This window comes from Beauveria bassiana (assembly GCF_000280675.1).
Source record: "Beauveria bassiana ARSEF 2860 unplaced genomic scaffold BBA_S00008, whole genome shotgun sequence".
Taxonomy (NCBI): Eukaryota; Fungi; Ascomycota; class Sordariomycetes; order Hypocreales; family Cordycipitaceae; genus Beauveria; species Beauveria bassiana.
This window is the reverse complement of record NW_007930843.1, coordinates 687,827-708,358: the sequence shown is the minus strand read 5'-3', so window position 1 is coordinate 708,358 and position 20,532 is coordinate 687,827. Positions and strand designations below refer to the sequence as shown.

The window sequence follows — 20,532 nt, the reverse complement described above, 5'->3', positions numbered from 1 at the left end:
AGGCTTATTTCCAATGACTTTGAGATCACCGCTTTTGGCACGATGTTGTCTCATTGCCCGCTCGGCGCTCGTTTCCAAGTGTCAGCTTGGTCAGAGCACGCGAGGGGTCGCCCCATCGGGGAACCGATCTCTAGCTACGCACACAGAGTCGCCCATAGTTCGGCAACATTGTGCTGAAGTGCAACCGCCATCGGAGAGAACCGCGTTGGACATACTTCTGCGCGCCATACAGAAGAAAGACTCGTCACAGATTTGCTCTGCCTTTATAAAATGGACGACTCTGCTGGCCGACCAGGCATCCCCACTCCACCTTGGCGCTGTCGAGGAGCTGCTCCAGCTCTCCACGCCCACGCTCTCTGAGATTCTACGCTGCTTGGATCCTTTCAATTGCTCCGGCGATGCGGCGGAAGGCCTCAGAGTCAGCGCCGGTGAGGCACAATATACTGCCACGGGCAATTTCTTTGACCCGTACGGTGTCCGGAACCGCCATCGCCAGGTGCTGGCGGGCTTGCAGACCCTTTTTCGCATCCGCACCTCTTTGACACTGCCCGACTACGAGATCGCCATGCGAACCGCAGGCGCTGCCGTCGACTTCCATGCTGCGCGCGAATTTTGGGGCAACATGGCTGAGAATGGCCTGCAGCAGTGGCGCACCACGCGGGCCTGGAACGAGTTTCTCAAGGCCTTCTTCATGACGGAGCCGCTATACTACCAGTTCGATAGGGCGCGTGTCGCCGTGACCGCGCGCGACCTATTTCGCTCTCGCAATCCTGTGCACGGCGCCACACTCGAGGCACTCGACCGACAGCGATTTAGCGTCAACGCGCTACAGCACGAGCCATGGAATCGCATACTAACGGATATTGACAAGGACGTAATGCGAGATATGCGAAAACGTGTCCAAGACCGTGGCTATCGTGAGCACTGGCGACGTGGGCTTTTATATGGCGTCGGCATGAATGAAGAGCTCCTCTGTACCTCGATCAAGGCATTTGCACGGTCAGCCTCGTTACACGCGATCAAGGAGCTCATTTTCGGCCATTACTATGGTATATTGATCGAAAATGATCGAGACCCGGCACAGACCACCATCACCGGAGGCCATGACTTTCCCCACGACTCGCCGCTACGGCCGACCGCTGCTCTACTCGAAGCCATCGCTGAAGGGCTCGGCGCAATGTCACACATTGCACTGGCCTTGCAGCTGATCAACTTTGTCTCGAATCGCTACAGTATAGCCATCCCACACTCTGTCTGGTCAAGCCTCCTGAACTGGGCGTACATCTTCTCCTCCAAGCCCTTTGGCGACGCGCGTCAGAAACTTGGCGACTGGCCAGCCACGACTCAACGACCGGTCGATGTCATTCATATCTGGGAGGCCATGACTTCACCCTCTCACGGCAACATCACACCGACCTTTGAGGACTACGACGTCTACATCAAAACGCTGCTCGTCCAGCGTTGCGTCGTCAAGGCGTTTAGCACCATCAACGAGTACGCGCTTCCATACTACACTACGCTCGTGCAGGAGTACGAAACTGCCTTTGCAGATGAGGTTCTGCAAGCAGACGCCCTCCGCGCAGCCGCCCCCGCGCGCGCCACGCTGCGCCGGCAAAAGGCCGAGACGCGCAAGGACCACGCGCACCACCGCATCTCGCTCTGGTTCAAGCAGCTGCTCAAGGTCATCTCCGCGAATCGCCACTACCGCGACGGGCCCGCGGGCCAGGAAATGGTGCCCAACCTAGTCCGCGACTATGGCTACTTCCTGCCGGCCTTTGTCAAGTACCGCACCGCGCAGGGCACGGTCACGCTGGAGCGCAACGGCGACGAGAGCCTGACGGAGCGCGTGTCGTGGGAGCGACGCTGGCGCACGACGCTGCCGATGAAGCGGAGCGGCGTGCACATGCGCGTCCGGCCGGGGTCAACGGAGCCCGAATTTGACTGGCCGGCGGTGTGGCCAATGAGAGTGCTCGAGACGCGCCCGGTGCCCAGGGAGCGGCTGGCGAGGGTGCCACCGCCGCCGCCGGGCCGTAAAGAGGGCAAGTGGTGGGAAAGGCTAGAGGAGCAGCTGATCATGTGATGAGGCTATGTTGTTTTGTGTACATTTGTTTTGGGTATGCGTACATGCATGTGGATGATTGAAGTGAAGCAAACCCGAAAGATTGATGGACAAGGAAGCGAGCAGTGATTTGCAAGTCATGCACACTACTGTAGACTTCGTCTGTAGATATAAAACCGTCTAATCATGGTCATCAATGTCGTTATTCGTTATATAAAAAGCTACTGATATATAGTACGCGTTCCACCTGTACATGTTTAGAGCTCAGATTGTTGATTGTATATGCCATTTTCCGCCTTTGTCATCGCATTTGTGTCGTTATCATAAAAGTCCATGTTCTGTATTCCAAGGCAAAGAAGAAGAAAACAAAGAAAAAAAAAAGAGGAAAGAGGGGCGTCCAGAATGGAGCAGCGTCGGCATGTTTAAAAAGCCCCGACGCCGCCCAACAGCAGTGCGGCGCTGCCAATGCCCACCGCACCGAGCGTCTCGCCCCACGACTTTTTCCTCCTGTCGCGACGTTCCCTGTGGCTGCGGTGTGGGCGGTCATAGTAGTCACGATCGTGATGGTCCCTGTATCGGCGGGACGACGAACTACCCTCTCCGTGGTAGTAGTCTCTACGGCGGTCGTTGTTGTATGTACTTGGCGCGCTGCTCGGATGCTCGACCTCGTGCGGCTCCGGGTCAAAGTGTACGCGGTGTCTGTTCTTGTTCTTGAGGATGGGCTTGGGCTTGACCGTTGTTGACGGCGACGTCTTGTTGGTCTTGGAGGGCGCGCTGACAATGGTGGGATAGTTGCGATCGTCCTTTCCATAATAGCTATCGTCCTCGTAGTCTGTCGAGTCGCTCGAATCGAAGACTTCATCGTCATCGCTGTGGTGCGTTTTGTTGCCCGATTTAGGCTGTGTCTCGTAATCTGCGCGTCGGGGTGGCAGCGGCGGGACAGCGGCGCGAGCGGCGCGACACTCGACACTCTGACGGGCGAATTTGGCAATCTGGTGGCGGCTGAGGCGACCGAGGATGGCAACGTACTCCGGGCGCGCCTCATAACGTACACCGGCACGGTCGAGGACCTCTAAGCTGAGGAGGGCTCGGCGGACCTTTGTCCATTCTGCGTCGGGGGGAATTTCCTTGCCATATCTGTCTGGCGCCAGCCGCAATGGACGACTGGGGTTAGTGCCTGTATGAGCGTGGCTTCCGGCATCTGCTGGAGTGCTAGAGTGGTATCGCGGTGACCCAGCTATTGTTTGGGAGTCTGACGAGCGGGACGGGTCACTGCTTGGATTGCCCGACTGCGAGTGCAATCCTGTGTGCAGTGTCATACTATGCATGCCTTTATTCAGGCTGTCCAAGGCCATTAGCTCCTTGGTAGAAACGAGCGCCATGGACAAGTCGTCGCCGTCTTTTTTCTTGTCCATGTTGGCTGCGGAGACATCGAACGAGTACTGGATTGGGAGAACTGTGGGCGAGGGGTTGTCGGCGCTATGTCTCCGGTCGGCCTTGGTGTTGGGCAGTGGCTTTGCCTTCCTAATAGACTGGGCGTTGTCCTTGGGCGGGAGGATGGGTATCTTGGGTGGCACGACGGGAGGCTGAGAGGTATGTAGGACTTGGGGCGCCGTATTGGCCTCAAATTCGGCAACGCTCTGATATGTGGGCATTTCACCGCACTTTCGGTTCCATGACGAGCCGAGTTGCTGGATATATGCTTTAGCTGAAGTCTGGGGGATGTGTTAGTACCCGAGATTAACTAGCGTAGCCTTGGGCATGGCATACCTTGTGAGCATCGATTTGCTCAGCAGAGAAACCACGACGCTCAAGCTCCGACCTGAACTCGCGCCAGAGGGCGTCCGAGTTACTGGGAAGCACGCCAGAGTGGCGACTGAAGACTTTGGAAGCCATGCTATCAATCTCGTGCTTCATCTCAGCGAACATGTCATGCTCTGGCGAAGCAGTGTTGCTCTTTGGACGTTCATGGACGGTATCCAGGAAAAACGCAACATCCATCTCCTTTTGGGCAATTCTGGCTGTGATGGAGGCGATGCGGGAGTTCAGTGCGTCTTTGTTGTCAGCAGCATCGAAGCGATCGAGGACCGTTTCGAGCTGCCTGAGGGCAAACTCGCAGTGGTCGACTATGGGCTCGAGCTCGGCGGCGTAGACGGCGCAAGATGAAGACTCGGGCTTGTTGAGGGCAGACTTGGGATTGGCAGCTTCGGTACGCAGGTGGCGGAGGGAAATGTGCATCTGGCGGACGGCGACGGCGGCATCGTCAAAGGTGGGCGAAGGCACCTGCTTGGTGCGCAGGTAAAGTGTGCGGGCAAAGGCGTCGACAGCGTCGATGCGGAGGGCAGTAACGCTCCCGTTCATGATGACAAGAGGGTTTGAGAGTGTAACTGGCCTTGACAGGGGCGGCAGTGCGCGCGAGCCTGCCTGGTTGGGCGTGTTTGTAATCCAGGTAGCGATGTGGCGTCCAAGTGGGTTTGGTGATGTTTGGTAGCTAGGCGAGTCTGGGGTGTCGCGTTTTTCCAATAATGTAAAAGGAGATTTTGACAAAGATCAAGCAAGTCTGTGGAGAGAAGTCCCGAGGAAGAAGAAGCTGGTCGACAGGCCGGGCCAAGGCTGCTGCGGCCAGGGCAGAATGGTAAGTGTCTTGGCTCGTGATGTGGTGTGGCCAGCTGACAGCGGGTCGGGCGTGTTAGTGAGGTGTAAATGCGACGACAGATGGCCACGTCGATATCATGAGAGGTCTTACGCAGAAAGGCTGGTGGATAAGATGTTGATGAGAAGAGAGAAAAAGGAAGAAGGAGAGGGGAGAAGCGGAAAAAAGAAGGCAGGAAACTGATGGACAAGTGGCTATACTGTTATGCTTCGATGCCGTGTTGGATGAGCGGCGATTCTGGCTTATCTGGCGTCGCACTGTAAAAAGCGAAAAGGGAAAAGGCCATGACAGCAAACGGGAAACGGCAAGTAACGTCAGAGTGGAAACGGGCAACTACTGGGGCGCATGAACGCGGCGGGTAGGTACCTAGTCAGGTACAGTGGCCAGTGGGCCCAAGTATTTCCCAGCAAATCACTGCCACAATTGCCATGCATTGTTGCTTGTGAATACCTACGGCGACGCCTTGGGACCCCAGCCAGTACCTGGGTACCTCGTACCCGGCCATGGCCAAGCAGCCAAGGAGCCCGCCGTTCGTTTCGCGTCCTTGACCAGTCAACAGACTGATTTAGTTTTTTATTTTTAGGTGATAGCTTTAATGTTACCTTTGACTAAATACAACTAACTTCAGGTGTCTGCTTGCTTGTCGTAACCTTTGAAACCTATCGAGATATCTATCAACTTTCCAGTGAGCCACGGAACTTTCCCCTTCAGCCTCGGCGCACTGCTCTTGTCGCATTTCGCAGGCAGCTTTGCCCTCAGCCATGCTCCGTCATGGCATCATCATTGGTCCTCGCTCTCGCTTTCATTCTCTCTTGTCTCTTTTCCACAAAAATTCCACAATTCACAGGGCTGACCAGCAGTACCGCCGCTTTGCGTCTAGTCTCGGGCGCTCGAGTGCTTGATTGCTTGATTGCCTTCCTTGAGTCCTTGCTCCTTCTTTTCGCTGCAAAGGGCCAAGCCGACTGCAGGGCCTTCCCGCAGGGCCTTCCCGCAGGGCCTTCCCGCAGGGCAAGACACGATTTACAACGTAGCGCGTCCCATCCCCAACATATGAATCCCTCTGAATTATGGAATGGCTCTTTGATACGTGGCGTGAGATTTTTGTGCGGTTCGTTTTCTCAGTCGCCGCACTCGTATTTCGCCCCATCGCCGGCCAACTACGTCACTGGCTCAATAGCGCTGGTTGGCCGTGCACCACAGAGCTCGACGACAAGACCGGCAAAGCACAAGACGCGCCTTTTCACGACAGTCAAACTTCCTTCCCCGCACTGCCCGAAAATTGCATGACAAGCCCATCGCTGCCCAGTCAAACAAGGCTTTGCGGCTGAGCAACAAGATGCACAGTTTGAAACCCCCAGCCAAGTCACTGCCTTTGTGGCTGATGGCGCGCGCTAACACGCATGGCCCACGGCCACGTCTTTTTGCTACCATATCTTAGACCAAACCTGCTGATACGTTGTTTGTCTCTCGCTCACTGCGGCCGAGAGATCCCCATCCCTTTGCACTTTTTGCTGCGTGCGAGCAGCTGCATGATATAGCGCCGTACAAAGTACTCTTCACCCGAAACCTTGAACACTACCCGCAGCCACCTTTGCCACCGAGAACTGTCTGATTGGATCAGACAAACGGGCCCAGCTTGCTGCAGCTATCCGTAACTCCAACTCACTCATCCCAAGCACACCAAGCAAGGTCTCGTGCCCGATTTCCCAATCACTGAGGGGAGCCAAAATGTCGGCGCCGGCCGTGCAACTCTGCCCCCCAGTGAGACTCGCATCTTTTTGCTCATCACTTTGCCCCTTCTCGGCCAAGTCACGGTCCCAAAGTACGCCAGGCAACCATCCGAACCACCTGTGCGAACCAGTCCCCGACGCCAAGGCCGCAGCGGAAAAAGCCAAGGCCAAGGAACAAGAGAAAGCAAAAAAAGAGGGGATGATTGCCGTCTCCATCTTCTCAGGGGACGTATCGCATCGTTTCCTGGTGCACCCATTCACCATTACTTGAAGACGATGCACCCACTTGAGCCAACTAACGAACCTGCGAACGAATACGATGCTACGCCAACCACCCTTCCCCATCTTGCTCAGATATATTTATCCCACATCCTCCCTGCTTATCGAATCACAGGTAATCCTTTTATACTTGACCAAATAGTGTCGATGCAGAATGAGGTGCCGGCGGCTTCATGTATCCCGAAATCGGCTCCCCGGAGTGCGGTTGGTCGTAACGGACTGCCTTGGTATCCATACTGCGATCAAAACAGAGCCTGGATTCGAAGCTTGCACGTGCTTGTTGATTTTATGAAAGAGACTAACTAGTTACATAAATGGAGTGCGCCTGTTGTAGTATATAGTTACAGCGCGAGAACAAAACCTGTTTTCTGACCAAACGGAAAAAAAGTAAAGTAAAAAAAAACAGTAGCCGACAGTAAAAGTCGTACACAATCTGGTGGTATCAGTCAAATTTCAAGTCCTTGCGTAATAAAACCAAAATCAATCTCAATCCATATGGTCTCACTTTTCCATGATCCATGATTGGAAACTCCGCTCCAAAAGAAACTCCCGAAATGAAGAGTCCAGTAGGAAACGTAAATGGTATCAGAAGAGATGCCATCGTCATGTTAAAACAGCCCGTCCGAGATATTAAACGTCTCGTCAAGACCGCACTTTTTAGTGTACTACTTTATTTCGTAGGACGTTTTTGCTGTCGTTTCGTGTAAACCAAACCGCAGACGTTGCAGAGCGTCTTGGGGCCATCTGGGCCGGGCCGCCACTGGGGCGTTTCGACGCGGTGGCAGTTGTGGCATTTGTGTGTCATTCTCTGTTTCTAAATTTGGCATGAGCACAAGAAGCTTGTTCAATCGGAGTGGGTGGGTGGAAAAGACGTACATTTTGCTCTTTGCGTCGTGCCCGCGCAGCAGACGAAATCGGCCTCGTAGGAACATACTTATCCGCGACATGCGGCAGCATCTCGTCCTCATTCTCGTCGGCCCGCAGCGACTCAATCTTGTCCAGACTGGAGGTTATGTCGCGCACCAGGTTACCCATGATCAAAAGCTCGTCATTTGTGACACGGGGCGTCTCGGAATCAATGTCGCGGGGGAGGTCGTCGGCGAACCGGGCGAGGACAGCGAGGTTCTGCTGGATCTAAGCAACGGTTAGCACCAAGTCGCCACGGGGTGGGGAGCAGGGAGGCAAAAAGAAAGCTTACAATCTGCACGTTTTCGCTCTGCAAGAGACCCTTGAGGGAGAGTCGTGATGACATCACCGTGGACTGATGCGTGTCGGCTATGCTGCTCGCTCGCGAGATGGTGGCAAAGACATGGGCAGCGAGGTCACTGGGGGCGTGGCGGCTGTGGGAGGGCTCAAGTCCAATGTGCGGAGCAGCGTGGGCGATGACAGGCATAAACGAGCGGGCCGGATGTCGATGCTAAGTGTCGATGCTAATTATCCAACGGCGACGGCGACGGCAACGGAAAAAAAAAGAAGTTGTTGAGAGAAGATGCCCAAAGGCTCGCAGTGCTGGGGTGGGGTATACGGTTGGGGCAGGCCTGGTGAGGTGAGAGGGAAAAGTACTCGGGTAGCAAAACCAAATTGTAGGTAGGTGAAGGAAGGGGGAATGAGAGGTTGGAAATCCCCAGGTTCAGTCTATATATCAATTTGGGGAATTCTTTTCTTCGGCGTGTGGCAAAGAAAAAAGTATGGACGACAGCAGCTGAAGGTGGTTTCGATGCCAAGTTGGTGTAGCCTGAGGTAGGAATCCCAAAAAGATTCCCATGCTGGCAAAGATGGGGATTTGCAGGACCCTGACTTGCCTGAGTCCCTGACTGACAGACTGTGCTGGTGGAGCCCAGTGCCTCCCTCCACACCTACCTGACCAAGGTAGTATCCATACGCCATACTTACAGTCTACAGAGCACAAGCAGGTTTTTCCGTCTCTCGCCAAAAACTAAAGAGAGCGAAAAAGAAAATAAGGACGAATCAATACCACTTTACGGATGCTGATCGACTGGTAGCACAGACATAATTCTCAAACCCCATATTCGTCACGACCGGAGTGAATGACATGGCTCGCATCACTACAAAAATCAAGCTCAAGTCACGACCAAGTAAGGAGATCCTCTCCAGTCAAACTTATAGCGCACTCGCCCAAATTTGCCGTTGCTATTCGTCGCTTTCGCCACGCTCATTCCTCCATTTGCGCCACACTCATCTCTGTACCTACCCAGAGGCTTACCGAGGCTCACTCACAGACAGGCTGCTAAGCTTTGGCTTCTTTTTGAACGCAACTAACTCTGCCTTTTGCGGCTCATTCTGAAATCCACCTGTATGATACAAGTTGACTATAGATAGACTCAGACTTTGCGAAATGTGTTTCCCCCTATCCGGATAGTTTGTCGTAGTCTAGAAGTCATCGAACCCTTGACGAGCACCCCGACCTTGTCTAAAAACAGTGGTCCCCGGGCCTTTTCCTCCACAACAAGGAAGCTACTTGCAGCGATACGCAGTAAATTCATCTGTCAGTGCATAAATGAGACCCACATCTTTATATGCGTTCATAAATCCATGCTCTGCATTACTGCTACGTGCAAATAAAGTACATGGAAAATGCATCGAGGGTTGAAAGTTTGCCTTCTGTTGTCTACACCACTTTTGCCCATGTCTCTCTCTATATCTACAGAATACGCTGCGGCCACATTTAAGCATAGACCAGCAAATTAGCCCCAAACAGGCGAACGACACCCATAAGAAGTCGCCACAGTGCCACCAGGCCCAAACACACTAATTAAACCCTCAACAGCTGCCCAGGTTCCCATGCCGGACGTGGCTAAACCGGCCAGGGCATATATGGTGCACGGAATATGGATGTACCACTTCTTCATGAAGCCGCGCGACCATCGCTTCACTCCGCTATCGTGCACCACATTTTCACCCGTCTCGGGGTTGAATCCTTCGCCAGGCAGCTCAGCGGCGGATAAAACAGACCAGCCCAGATAAGCAATGCCCGGAAACGAGTAGCTGAAATTGACAGCAAAGAGACCGCCCACGAAGCCCACAATGCCGTTCAAGTTGGGCACTGCGGCCGCGATGAGGAAGGCAATGATCCAGTAGAGGGGCCCAAGAGCATACCACATCCATTTGCCTCGGTTTGTCGCAATGGGTGGAAATTTGAAAATCTCTTGAAACACTTCGATGTAGACAGTCTTCATGCCGACGTGAAAGTACAGTACTGATGGAGATGATTAGTCAACAAGTACGCAACTCAGCGCATCCCAATTACTTACCCGCTGCAATGAGACCAGTCAGCAGATTCAGCACGTTGTTGAACGTGCGCAATCCTGCAGGATTGATGACCTGATAGATGACAGAAGCCGAGTACTGTCCAAAGTAACTGTATACAAAGATGCCAAAGAAAAGATACACGACGCAGATAAAGGCCTGTGCGCAGATCATGCCTTTCCAGAAATCCATCGGGTGTCGCATCTCCGACATGAACGAGACGAAGAGGATCGCGCCGCTGTATGCGTCTATACGGTATGAGAATGGACACTTGCAAGCGAAGGAAGAGGTGTCCAAGACTTACAAACCATGTTGTCGACTCCGTTGAAGATGCCAGCAAAACCATGCGCCTGTTGCTGATATGCATCCGGTACCAGGCCTGCAAACTTCTTGACTGGAAGCTTCTCCTTGGGTAGGATGGTGGATCCAAAGATTGGCGGGTAGTAGATGTCGTACTTTGCCGCAGCAACCATACTTTACTCAGGTTAGCATTCAACCAAGGCTAGTAAGATGGAGAATCTGCCAAGGAAGGGGCACTAACATGGAGATGAAGCTCACGATGTTGAACCAGACTGAAAGATTACAGATCCATCCCAGACGTTGCAAAGATCGAATACTCCCAAATACCATGCCAATGGCCATGATGATGATCATGCACACAATGAAGCACAGCTGCGGTCCGGCGAGCAAAGAGATGATGCGGCCCTTGCTAAAGATGAGCACCATGACTGTGCAAAACTGCTGCAGCGACTGGGCCACGTTGATAAAGTGTCTCGTCTTGGGGCCAAAGATGCGAAAAAAGATGTCGCCATAGCTGAGCATTGGGTAGCGCGACGAGTCCATGGTGGTGAAGATTTTCCAGAGCATAAGACCGCTGAGCGAGGCGGCGAGGCCAAACACGACGTACAAGGCGACGCCGGTGCCGTACCCGACACTGGCAAAGACAAAACTATAAAAACGTGCGAATGGCGCCGCCTAGTTAGCTTTGATCAGATCGATCGGGGACTAGACGTGAGTTTTTGGGGACGTGCAAAAGAAACGTACGGACAACTCGACCAGCCGAGAATGTCGGTGGTGACGAGGAAGAAGACGGAGCTCCAGCCAGCAGTGCGTAGAGCCCTGGCGGCCGTCTTCCACTCCTCGTCGAGCGAGGTGGTGGTGCTGGAGCCGCCGTGAGCTAGACTGGGCGCAGATTTGTCCTCGTCCGAAGCAGACGCTGCCAATACACTGTTGTCGTTGCCGTCACGTCCCGCGGCCGCGTTTCCCGGAGACCTACTCAACATGCCTTTGCGACGGCCTCCCTCTGTGCTGTCATACTCGGAGCCGCCCTTTTCTTCCGTCGACGGTCCGATGCGCGTCGCCTCAAGCTGCTGCTGCTGCTGCTGCTGCTGCTGCTGTCGCTGATCCATCTTCTTGTTGTCGTGGTGGACACCCTTGGAGAAGCGGCTCTTGATCATCTTTTTCAGCGTCATGGGCCCGCGCCGCTCGAGATAGAGCCGCTCCGCCTCGCGCTCCTCCTCGCGCTCCACCTTGGCCCAGTAGCGAAACTCGGCAAAGGAGACGGTCGGGTCGACGCGGTAGTCGATGCCGTACCCGCGGAGAGGCGCCGTCTTGGCGGGCAGCTCCAAAGACTTTTCGCCCTGGCGGGCTCGCGAGGCCGGCGCTGCTGCCTCGATGGGCATATCTGTCGAGGCTGGACTGCCCATGCTTTTTTTTTCAAAAAAACTATAAACAGGCAAGGAAAAACAAAAAGGGGCAAAATTGGTAGATGTAAGGAAAGTGGCAATATAGCCGGGTAAGGAACAAAATGTGGCAAGAATGAGGAAAGAAAATAGAAATTTTGCAGGCGTCATGTATAAGAACCAAAGGCTTATCAGCGTGCGCGGGATTCACATATCGGCCCGTAATGTACCCGACGCGCGAGAGAGAGAATGATGGGGATTTGCCGGCAACTGGGGACAAAAGTCCTTTCAACTAGATACCAGCTAAGTAGGCATAGCAACACAGAGTTGGGAAACACGGTTCATGCCTTGGCCGAACTTGGTGTAAGTGCCCCCAGTCAGTGCTCCATCCTCTCCACAATTGGCGGCACGCGGGGGCCGGCCACGACTGGGGGCGAGTTGTTGGAGTTTATTATTACTGCTATGCCACTTACTATGTATGGACAAAGTCAAAGGTAGCCGGACGATGGCGGTGCAGCCAAGCCGGAAAGTGCGTTGGTGGCGTTGCGCCTTGCCGTGCGCTATTACCGGACACGAACGGGCCACCGGAAACAGCCTACCGAAGTGTAGCCTCATCCTCTCCGGGGGAAATTGCGCCTGAGCAGTTGAGCATGAGCATCCATTGAGGAATTCTGGTGAGAGAAACTAAACTTTGCACAAAAGTACCATTCAAAAAGTAATTAATTACTAGCAGCAAAACACAACTCGGTACGGTACCCGCTGCATTCCCCCAGGTTGGCTTAGCCAGTCCCTGGCTCTCCACTTCGGCCCTTGATTGCTCTTAGTTGTCAAATCATGGGACGGCCACCGCGGGCTGCTCGGATACGCGGGAATAATCATTCGCAGGATAGGCTGACAGTTAAGGTGAACACTCCACGTTCCGTGGCTTCTCATCAGGCTCGGCAAACCCGGCCGTGGCCCCCTGCAACCTTGACATTCCTATATGGGTGAACAAGTTGTTATTAGGTAAGATGGTGCTCTTGCTAACATTCACAAAACCTCCCCTTTCAAAATTGAGGCTTGCCGTCATGGGGACTGCTCCAACATGGATCATCAGCAGCCTGCAGGAGGGGACTCGCAACAAGCGTGCGGACAGTCTTTATTACCCCATCAAACCCATCCTTGCCCGAAATCTGGGGGGCGCCCGCAAATTATTAACTTTTTGTGCAATACTTGTCCTTTCTCATCAGACTAGCCACTGAGGGACTCGTCAAAAACTTCTGGCCTTTGCGTCATGAATCTCATTTGCCCCAACCCAGCATCCAGATTTGGCCATACTCCTCCTTCTTTCAGGCATCCATTTGCGGGACTGATGCGTCTCGCGCGAATTGGGGCACATTGATGAGATTCCGTACTTGTATAGGGGACTAATAAGCAAGCAGCGATGCGTCCGCGAAATCGGACAATGCCGAAGAGGAAAAGGGATTCCAACTTGGGCAACAGCCCCCTTGTACAGGGCCGTACCACCAAGTTTTCATGATCTAATCATCAACAGGATGATGATTAGTTCATGAGGAGAAGAGATGTTCTTCAACGAATCTGTCCCTGGACTTTCGAATGAAAAATTGGAACCCACGATGAACCGTGGGGCCGTCGGGCTGTACGCACTCGCTGCCCATCTCCGGCAAGAGCCGGCTGACTATTGCCTACTGCGGAAAGTTGCTACGGTCTACGGCATAACCTAAAATCACAAGTTACCTTGTAACTCAATAATTTGGATATTGTCTTTCGTGTATGCTCTAATACTAGTAAGTCGACACAGTGCCGTACGCTCAGCGCTGTGGACCAAAAAGTTCCCTTCATGAAGGTATCGACGTCGGTCCTCTGCTGACACACCGCGTGTTGAGAAGACTACCCGATGTAGATGACACCACATGCAACGGGATTCTGTACCGCCACGTCAAACTGCCGAAAGACTAGGCATCAATTCAAGTACGAGCATTGGCCAGGATCCCAACTATGGCGTATTGTATAGCTGTACGTGTTACAACCGCGGAGAGACATATCACCGGCGAGACAAACCACAGATTGCGCTTGGCCTGGGCTCTGTATTTCCCCCCTCAGAGCTGAAGAGTACAACTGCTTCATAATTTAGAGGCTTCCTACACAATGACTTCTCTCTACAAGGCGACGAAACTTGAAGAAAGATTGCACAGTGTCCCTTCACCGAGAAAAAGCCGAGTCAACAATTCGCACGCTCTCTAAAAAAACAGAACAATCTTGGACCAAAATATTCGCAGTGTTTCAACCAGTCATCGTATCACTTTGATATCCTTGCCATTCTTCTGCGAGGCCAGGACCACCTCGCAGTCACCGCATCGCCAAGTCGTGGTTTCCCACCAGTTTCGCCGGCCCGGCAGTGGCCAGAAGAAGACGTCCATGAAGCGCTGCATGCCCTTGCCGCGCCCCTCGACGATTGTTTTGACTACCTGCCCGCAATGCGGGCACTGGACAGTCTGACTGACGGGCCGCATGCGCTCGAGAGCGACCGGTGCCCGCGTCGCCGGCTCTTGTGTGGGCGTGGCCTCCATGGTAGTCGCCATTTTGTATCGTTTGAAGAAAATTTGATGCAACTATGATTCCCGGTTAGCATCAAAAATGTGTCTCAAAGACTTGGGACATACGTACTTATTTGCCTGCCACTGAATTTCTTTTATTCTTTTCGTCAAGTGTGAGCTGATGGTGTTGAATGTATCCCGCTCTCCGGGTGGGATGCCCCAATGCTATATATGCACGCTCAGAATGTCAAGACATTGCATTGTCTGTAAGTGTAGATCCTACCATGACGCCGCGGCTGGAACAGAAATCGCCTGTCCTCACGCCGAGTCCAAGGGTCCCTCCGATTTGCAACCATCTTTTCAGCCTCCGAGGCTTACTTTTCGCTTTTTTTCTGGTCCCCCAGGCTCACAAACTTATTATTGGCCAACAGTATTACACTTCTGCATCGGAATGTCCCAAATCGCGACATGGTTTTGCAGATCGCCCGGCCTTGACGCAGTGGCTGCGCTATGCTTACAGCCAAGCCCGGCCCTGTGTCTTGGCCTGTTGCCCTGTTGTGCTTGTTGGACTGTGATCGATCCACAGTATTCGAGAGGTGCTAACCCCAACAGGCTCTTAATGCGCAAGTAGCGATTAAATACTGTAGTTATCTACACACCTAATTAACCAGATTATCGTTGTGACTTTGCCATGTAGCAAAATGCCCACCGACTGGCGTTGGTGGTAGTTGGACTTGTAGCTAACCACTGAGATGGAGGAACGTAGGGCAAATGATCAGGCTTTGATAGACTTTGTTTGAATCGAATTCCATACGTTCCGAGAAGTCTTTCAGATACATTACGAATGTGGTGAATGTTGCTCAATTGTTCATGTGTAAGCGTACAAAATAAATAGCGTTAGTAAACCCCGTGACAGATTACTGGCTATCCGCAGCCATGGCTGCATCAAGATCGTGCATAACCAAATCATAATAGCTGCCCTTTCTCTCCATGAGCTCCCGTGGAGTACCCACCTCCAACACTTCACCCGAGCCCATGACCACCACTTTGTCATAATCAGCAATACTCTTTAGACGGTGAGCAATGGTGACGAAGCAGTGCCCCGCGTCTTCAGCTACAGCCTTGCGCAATGCCGTTTGGATGCCAGTATCCGTCTCCGAGTCCATGCTCGAAGTCGCCTCGTCGAGAAGCGTCAACTTTGATCGTCTCGCCAAGATGCGACACAGCGACAAGATCTGACGCTGTCCGTGAGAAAAGTTTTCGCCCTTTGATGCGACTTGTGTCTTGAGCGTCAGGCCCTCAGAGTCTTCGGTGTCGGGTTCGCCGTCTTGGTAAGAAGTGGAACACTGTGGTTGTGTCGCTCTGACTGCAACGATAGATTGGCAGGCATCGAGAGCTCTTTGCAAATCAGCTTCGGAAGCTGTTCCCGTTGGGTCAAGATTTTCTGCGAGCGTCCCTTGGAACAGCTGCGACTCCTGTGGAATCATGGAAATGGCCTGTCGGAGCTTTTTACACGAAAGTGTTGTGATGTCGACACCATCGTACAAGATCTTGCCAGATATTATGTGCGTGAATCGGAGCATAGATAACACGAGCTATTGATTCCAGCAGCAGTTAGTAACAATCGACGAAATAGCCGAGCGCTGGCTCTTACAGTGCTCTTGCCGCTGCCAGTTCTCCCAACGACCGCCACGCGTTCGCCTGGGTTGAACCGCAGGTTAATATTCTTCAGGATATCTGGCCCTTCAGGTTCGTATCGCACGGTAACATTCCTGAATTCAATTTCACCACAAGAAGGCCAGTTTGGGGAAGCAGCCTCGTCTACTTCGGCTGTACTGTCTGAAACTGGTGTCATTTGGCTCAGCAGCTCTTCCTCTGGCCGTAGCTTGCCATACTCCCGAACACGATGAAACTGGAATGGATCAAATCAACGCCCGAATAGAAGATGTGCATGCTTTACTTACTGTTTGCAGTTCCAGATTCATCCCGTGGACCTGAAACACGAGCATCAAGATAGCCGAGCTAATATCTGTCGCTTGCGATAGGCAAAATCCCACAATTCCAGCAGATAGTCTGCCACTCTCCCGAATGGCAAGAAATGCAGCGCAAACATTGATCAATCCCGCAATGGTATTGATTCGAATTTTGATCCACTGGTCTGCGTCGATTTGTGACATAGAAGCCCGAGCCGACGTTGAGAGAAGCTGGGCTAGATTTTCCGAGAGTTTACTTGGCAAAGTCGAGGTCGCGCGAATGACCGCCATCCCACTCAGTCCCTCAGAGAATCCAGACAGAACAGGCGATCGGCTTGCTGAAACCAAATGCGTGAGATAGATGGCAATCTGGTTGTACGCCACTCCCACAGATATGCCAAGTGCAGCAAGTAAAACAGTCGGGCCGAGGAAAATGGGGAGAATCAAAGTGATTGCACTCAGCATCATGAGTGAGAGAATGATGACATGAAGGGTAAGATACACCGTGACAATGATTTCATTGTCCAGGGTCCCGATGTCGCCAGACATACGATTGATGACCCGGCCCACGGGATGCTCAGTGTACCATGAAAGAGAGACATTGAACAGGGCTTTAACGGCCCGATTATGAAGCGTTATGGCAGCATACCAGGCTCCTCTCATAAAGATCCAATAGCACGTTGAGCTAACTGCATTTTCCGCGAAATTCAGTGCCACAAAGACGGAGAGGTAAAACGCAGCAGTAGCCGAAACATCGGCGTCATCGTGGTCGACCCAAATCTTCAGCCAGTATTTTGTCATCATCGCTGCTGTCGTTTGGAAGAGCATTGCCACCATTGTCACGATGACAGCGGTCGGGCTGCCGAAATACATTATATATTGCAGCACTATTCGGAACCAGCGTTAGCCGGGGGAGGCCCCTTGAATGAGCGATAAACACTTACCAGGAAAGCCGCCGAGTACACCGCTCTGTTCCACTTCTTCGTCAATCACATTCGTCTCTTCCTGTTCTTCCATGTCCGATATTTGCTCAACTTGAGCGACTGGCGCTGCATGGTCTTTGCCCTCATCACCTGCGACTGATAAAGACTGTGGCACGCGAACATGCCCAATATTATGGTGCGTTGACTTAACGGCACCATCTTCGAGAGTAATTGACAGATCTGCCTCGCTAGTAACCCAATTCAGTTGAGTGACGAGTACTACGGTCCTGCCCTTGACGAGCTCGGAGCAGAAAACGCGGTTCCATAGCAAAACCGTGGTCTTGGTGTCCAGCGCCGAGAATATGTCGTCGAGGATTAATAAGGGGGCGAATGAATAGATCGCTCTGGCCAAGGCTATTCTCGAACGCTGCCCTCCAGAAAGGGTAGCGCCATTTGCGCCGACCTGCGTCTTATCTCCATCTGGCAGTTCGTCGATGTCCACATCAAGACAGCATGCCTTCACGACACTGCTATAGCGCTTCGCATCGTATTCGAGTGTGAACAGAATATTCTCACGAATTGTTTGGGCTTGCAGCCAAGAGGTTTGTGACGCAAACGCTGCATCTCTTGGTCGAGAAACGCTGCCGGTTTCCTTGATCGTCTCCCCGAGTAGGGCCAGTAACAGCGTTGTCTTTCCACTTCCGCTTGTTCCAGTGATGGTATTCAATCCATATTCGACGAAATGGATAGTAATATCAGATAAACGAAAATCAGCGGTTCGGCTACGACGAAAGGTTGCACGGTCAATCCGTACAGGACCTTCCGGGTAACGGTCGAGTGGGTCGAGAGCAGCGTAAAAGCTATCGAAACGGCGCAGAGACACTCGAATAATTGGCCATTCCACAATGATGGAGGCGAAGAAGTCAAGGTCACCCCGGACAGTTTCAAACAGCGAGACAGTTGTATAGGCGACAGAAGCAGTCATGGGCAATTTCAGAACGCCGACGTAGAGGCCGAACATCGCCAGCATCGAGCCGATTGGCATCCAAGATTTCACCTGTGCGAATACAATCCAGCACATCGAGATGTACCAGTTCTGTTTCTGCTCCTCTGCACGTACCCCTTTGATCCTGTCCACGATTGAGTTTTCCCATCCGAAATATTTGATCACTTTGATGGATTGTAGGTACTCAGACAACATTGAGACTCGGACGTCTTGAATAGCTTTGACCTTATTCTCGAAACGTAGCGTATAACTCGAGATGTATCTTGCCATTGGTGCGCTGAGTAAAGCAATAAATATGCCGACAAACATGGGCCAGCCGATGACATTGTATAGCCCGACCATTGCCAAGACAGACGAGGGCATTTGCGTGATCGCCATGAGGATAACATTAAAATATGTGACCGATCCCATATCCGTAGAGATAAGATTTTCGAGCATACCCGTCGCTGTGCCCTCTCTGGTCTCGGCAGCTTCGTCCTCTTTCTGCTCGGCATCTTTGAGAAAGTTGCCCGTCAGCTCGCGTGAATTGAGGGCGGCATGAAAGACCTCGCCGGTTAGCATGATCTCGCAATACATGGAAAGTCTTCGAGTGATCGATATGAACTTTTGATAGATAATGCTCTCTAGCAGGCGACCAACAAACATGATGACAAGCCACACATACGGCTGTAATGTAGCTGCCTCTGGGTTCCGGATGTATTCGAGAAGTTGGTACAGGCTGAAGGGCGCGCACAGATCTAGCAGCGGATGAATGACCCCGAGAATCACGGTTATTGGCATCTGCGGTGCTATTAGATCAAAGATGGTTCGGGCTGTGCTTTTCCTGCCTTGTCTCATCGCGGAGAATCCACGGTGCAGAAGCTTCGGGTCGTAATGCCAAGGGGTCTTTGGCATGTCATCCATGCCGACTTTGGATTTGAGACTTTTGTAAACCAGTCTATCGACCTGTGCAAAAGTCACGTTTTCGCTTATCCAGCTGCGAGTTTCTTCATCTGACGGCTCCGCAGCGAGGTCTTCTGGGACATTATCAATACCGGCATGTGGAGGCTGCCATTCACGGGGCGAGCTCCCTAAAACCAACAGTGCAGCTGTCAGAGACGAAATCGACACCAATGTGATGATGTCTGGTCGATGACTCGAATTCAACACAACGAGGGGCAATAAGTCGGCTGTGACGGTTATAATAAGTAAGGAAGTAGAGACGAGAGCTATTTGATGAATTAGCATGGGCCTTGTCTGTCCTCGTACTATGATTCGAAATAATCCTAGTATTAAAATGTATCCAACGGCGATGGCATTGGGCAGCTGTCTTGCATTGTGGCTGCAAGCGATAATAAAAAGCGCTAGGGTTATTCCGCGGGCGAGATGGCCAGACGCTTCAAACAACATGATCCCTCGTGGCTTGTACGGGACAGTCTTGCCTAAACCATCACGGCGTATTTTTATTGTTCGCATGAATGTCCATAACAGTGATGCCGACAAGATCAATACTTGGACAGAGCCATGCCGTGCCAGGGCCACGAGATTTCGTATCCAGACAGGGCCACTAGGTCCAGGTTACTAACAGTTATTACGCGCTACCACGAGCTGCATTCTTACCGACTTGCATCATCATGCATATAACTCAAGAACCCATAGGCGGCGCGCTTATTATAGGTATTTACCGTATCCATGATGAAAATCTTGCTCTTGGCGCTGACGCCGGAAGTAAGCAATCGGAACCTCGGCAGACGCAATGCTTCCGCGAGGGAAAGATAAGCCGGAAGGAGCGTGAGGCAGCGAGTCAGTGGTATTCCGAGCCAATATACTGATTATGGTGACCGCAATTGAGCAAAGAACTCCGTGGTCAGGGCGGGGAATAGGTTGCTAAATAAATAGACGCTATTGAGGCTAGGTGAGCCTGGCGGGAGAGCGTGCGTGGAGTGGCCTGGAGTTGGTTGACAGAAGCACACCGCTCACCTAAATTTGACATGGCAGTTCCCACCAACATCGTTGGAATTTCTCTTACGTGTTGGCCGCCTGCCACAATGCGGGCAAGGCCGGCCAGTTATCACGGCTGTCATTCGTTGGTACCGCTGTAGTAACGCGATGTCGAATGCTGATTGGGTCATGACTGGCCATGTAGCGTGCCAGCCGCCGTCTACAAAGGCGATAATTCAACGGCGATGTGAGAGCTGACGCTGCTCTGCGCCCGGCCTTATTATTGCTGTGCGCACAACCACTTAACATGAGTAGGCACAAAGGATCAAAAACGTTTGTGCTCGCCCTGCTTTCCGAGTAGCTCGAGTCGAACATGAGGAATTGCCTTTGCCGGCATCTATGTCTCCTTGGGACTTTGCTTTGGAATCTAGTTGTTGACACAATTGTCAGTTCCACGTTGCTTGCCGTTGTGATGAGATACCATCTTCGTCGAGCACTGGCTC

General features: G+C 52.5%; 5 protein-coding genes across 5 annotated transcripts; 1 reads left to right on the top strand and 4 right to left on the bottom strand.

Moving 5' to 3' along the window:
* Positions 1-13: 13 nt before the first annotated feature.
* On the top strand, positions 14-2,080 carry BBA_03858 (uncharacterized protein; the record flags this gene model as incomplete). The annotated part of the gene is made up of 1 exon (XM_008598955.1): positions 14-2,080. One exon carries the CDS (start codon positions 14-16, stop codon positions 2,078-2,080), a length of 2,067 nt encoding a protein of 688 aa, XP_008597177.1.
* Positions 2,081-2,481: 401 nt separating this feature from the next.
* Positions 2,482-4,420, bottom strand: BBA_03857 (uncharacterized protein; the record flags this gene model as incomplete). The annotated part of the gene is made up of 2 exons (XM_008598954.1): positions 2,482-3,774; positions 3,830-4,420. The coding sequence occupies 2 exons, from the start codon at positions 4,418-4,420 to the stop codon at positions 2,482-2,484; spliced, it is 1,884 nt and encodes a 627-aa protein (XP_008597176.1).
* Positions 4,421-7,391: 2,971 nt separating this feature from the next.
* BBA_03856 (GATA zinc finger protein) lies at positions 7,392-8,114 on the bottom strand (the record flags this gene model as incomplete). The annotated part of the gene is made up of 3 exons (XM_008598953.1): positions 7,392-7,529; positions 7,598-7,855; positions 7,920-8,114. The coding sequence occupies 3 exons, from the start codon at positions 8,112-8,114 to the stop codon at positions 7,392-7,394; spliced, it is 591 nt and encodes a 196-aa protein (XP_008597175.1).
* A 1,312-nt stretch (positions 8,115-9,426) lies between these two features.
* Positions 9,427-11,694, bottom strand: BBA_03855 (Transmembrane amino acid transporter family protein; the record flags this gene model as incomplete). Its single annotated transcript, XM_008598952.1, has 5 exons — positions 9,427-9,938; positions 9,994-10,236; positions 10,293-10,462; positions 10,530-10,937; positions 11,033-11,694. 5 exons carry the CDS (start codon positions 11,692-11,694, stop codon positions 9,427-9,429), a joined length of 1,995 nt encoding a protein of 664 aa, XP_008597174.1.
* Positions 11,695-15,124: 3,430 nt separating this feature from the next.
* Positions 15,125-19,782, bottom strand: BBA_03854 (ABC transporter; the record flags this gene model as incomplete). Its single annotated transcript, XM_008598951.1, has 5 exons — positions 15,125-15,802; positions 15,862-16,119; positions 16,172-17,067; positions 17,125-19,179; positions 19,713-19,782. The coding sequence occupies 5 exons, from the start codon at positions 19,780-19,782 to the stop codon at positions 15,125-15,127; spliced, it is 3,957 nt and encodes a 1,318-aa protein (XP_008597173.1).
* Positions 19,783-20,532: the final 750 nt, after the last annotated feature.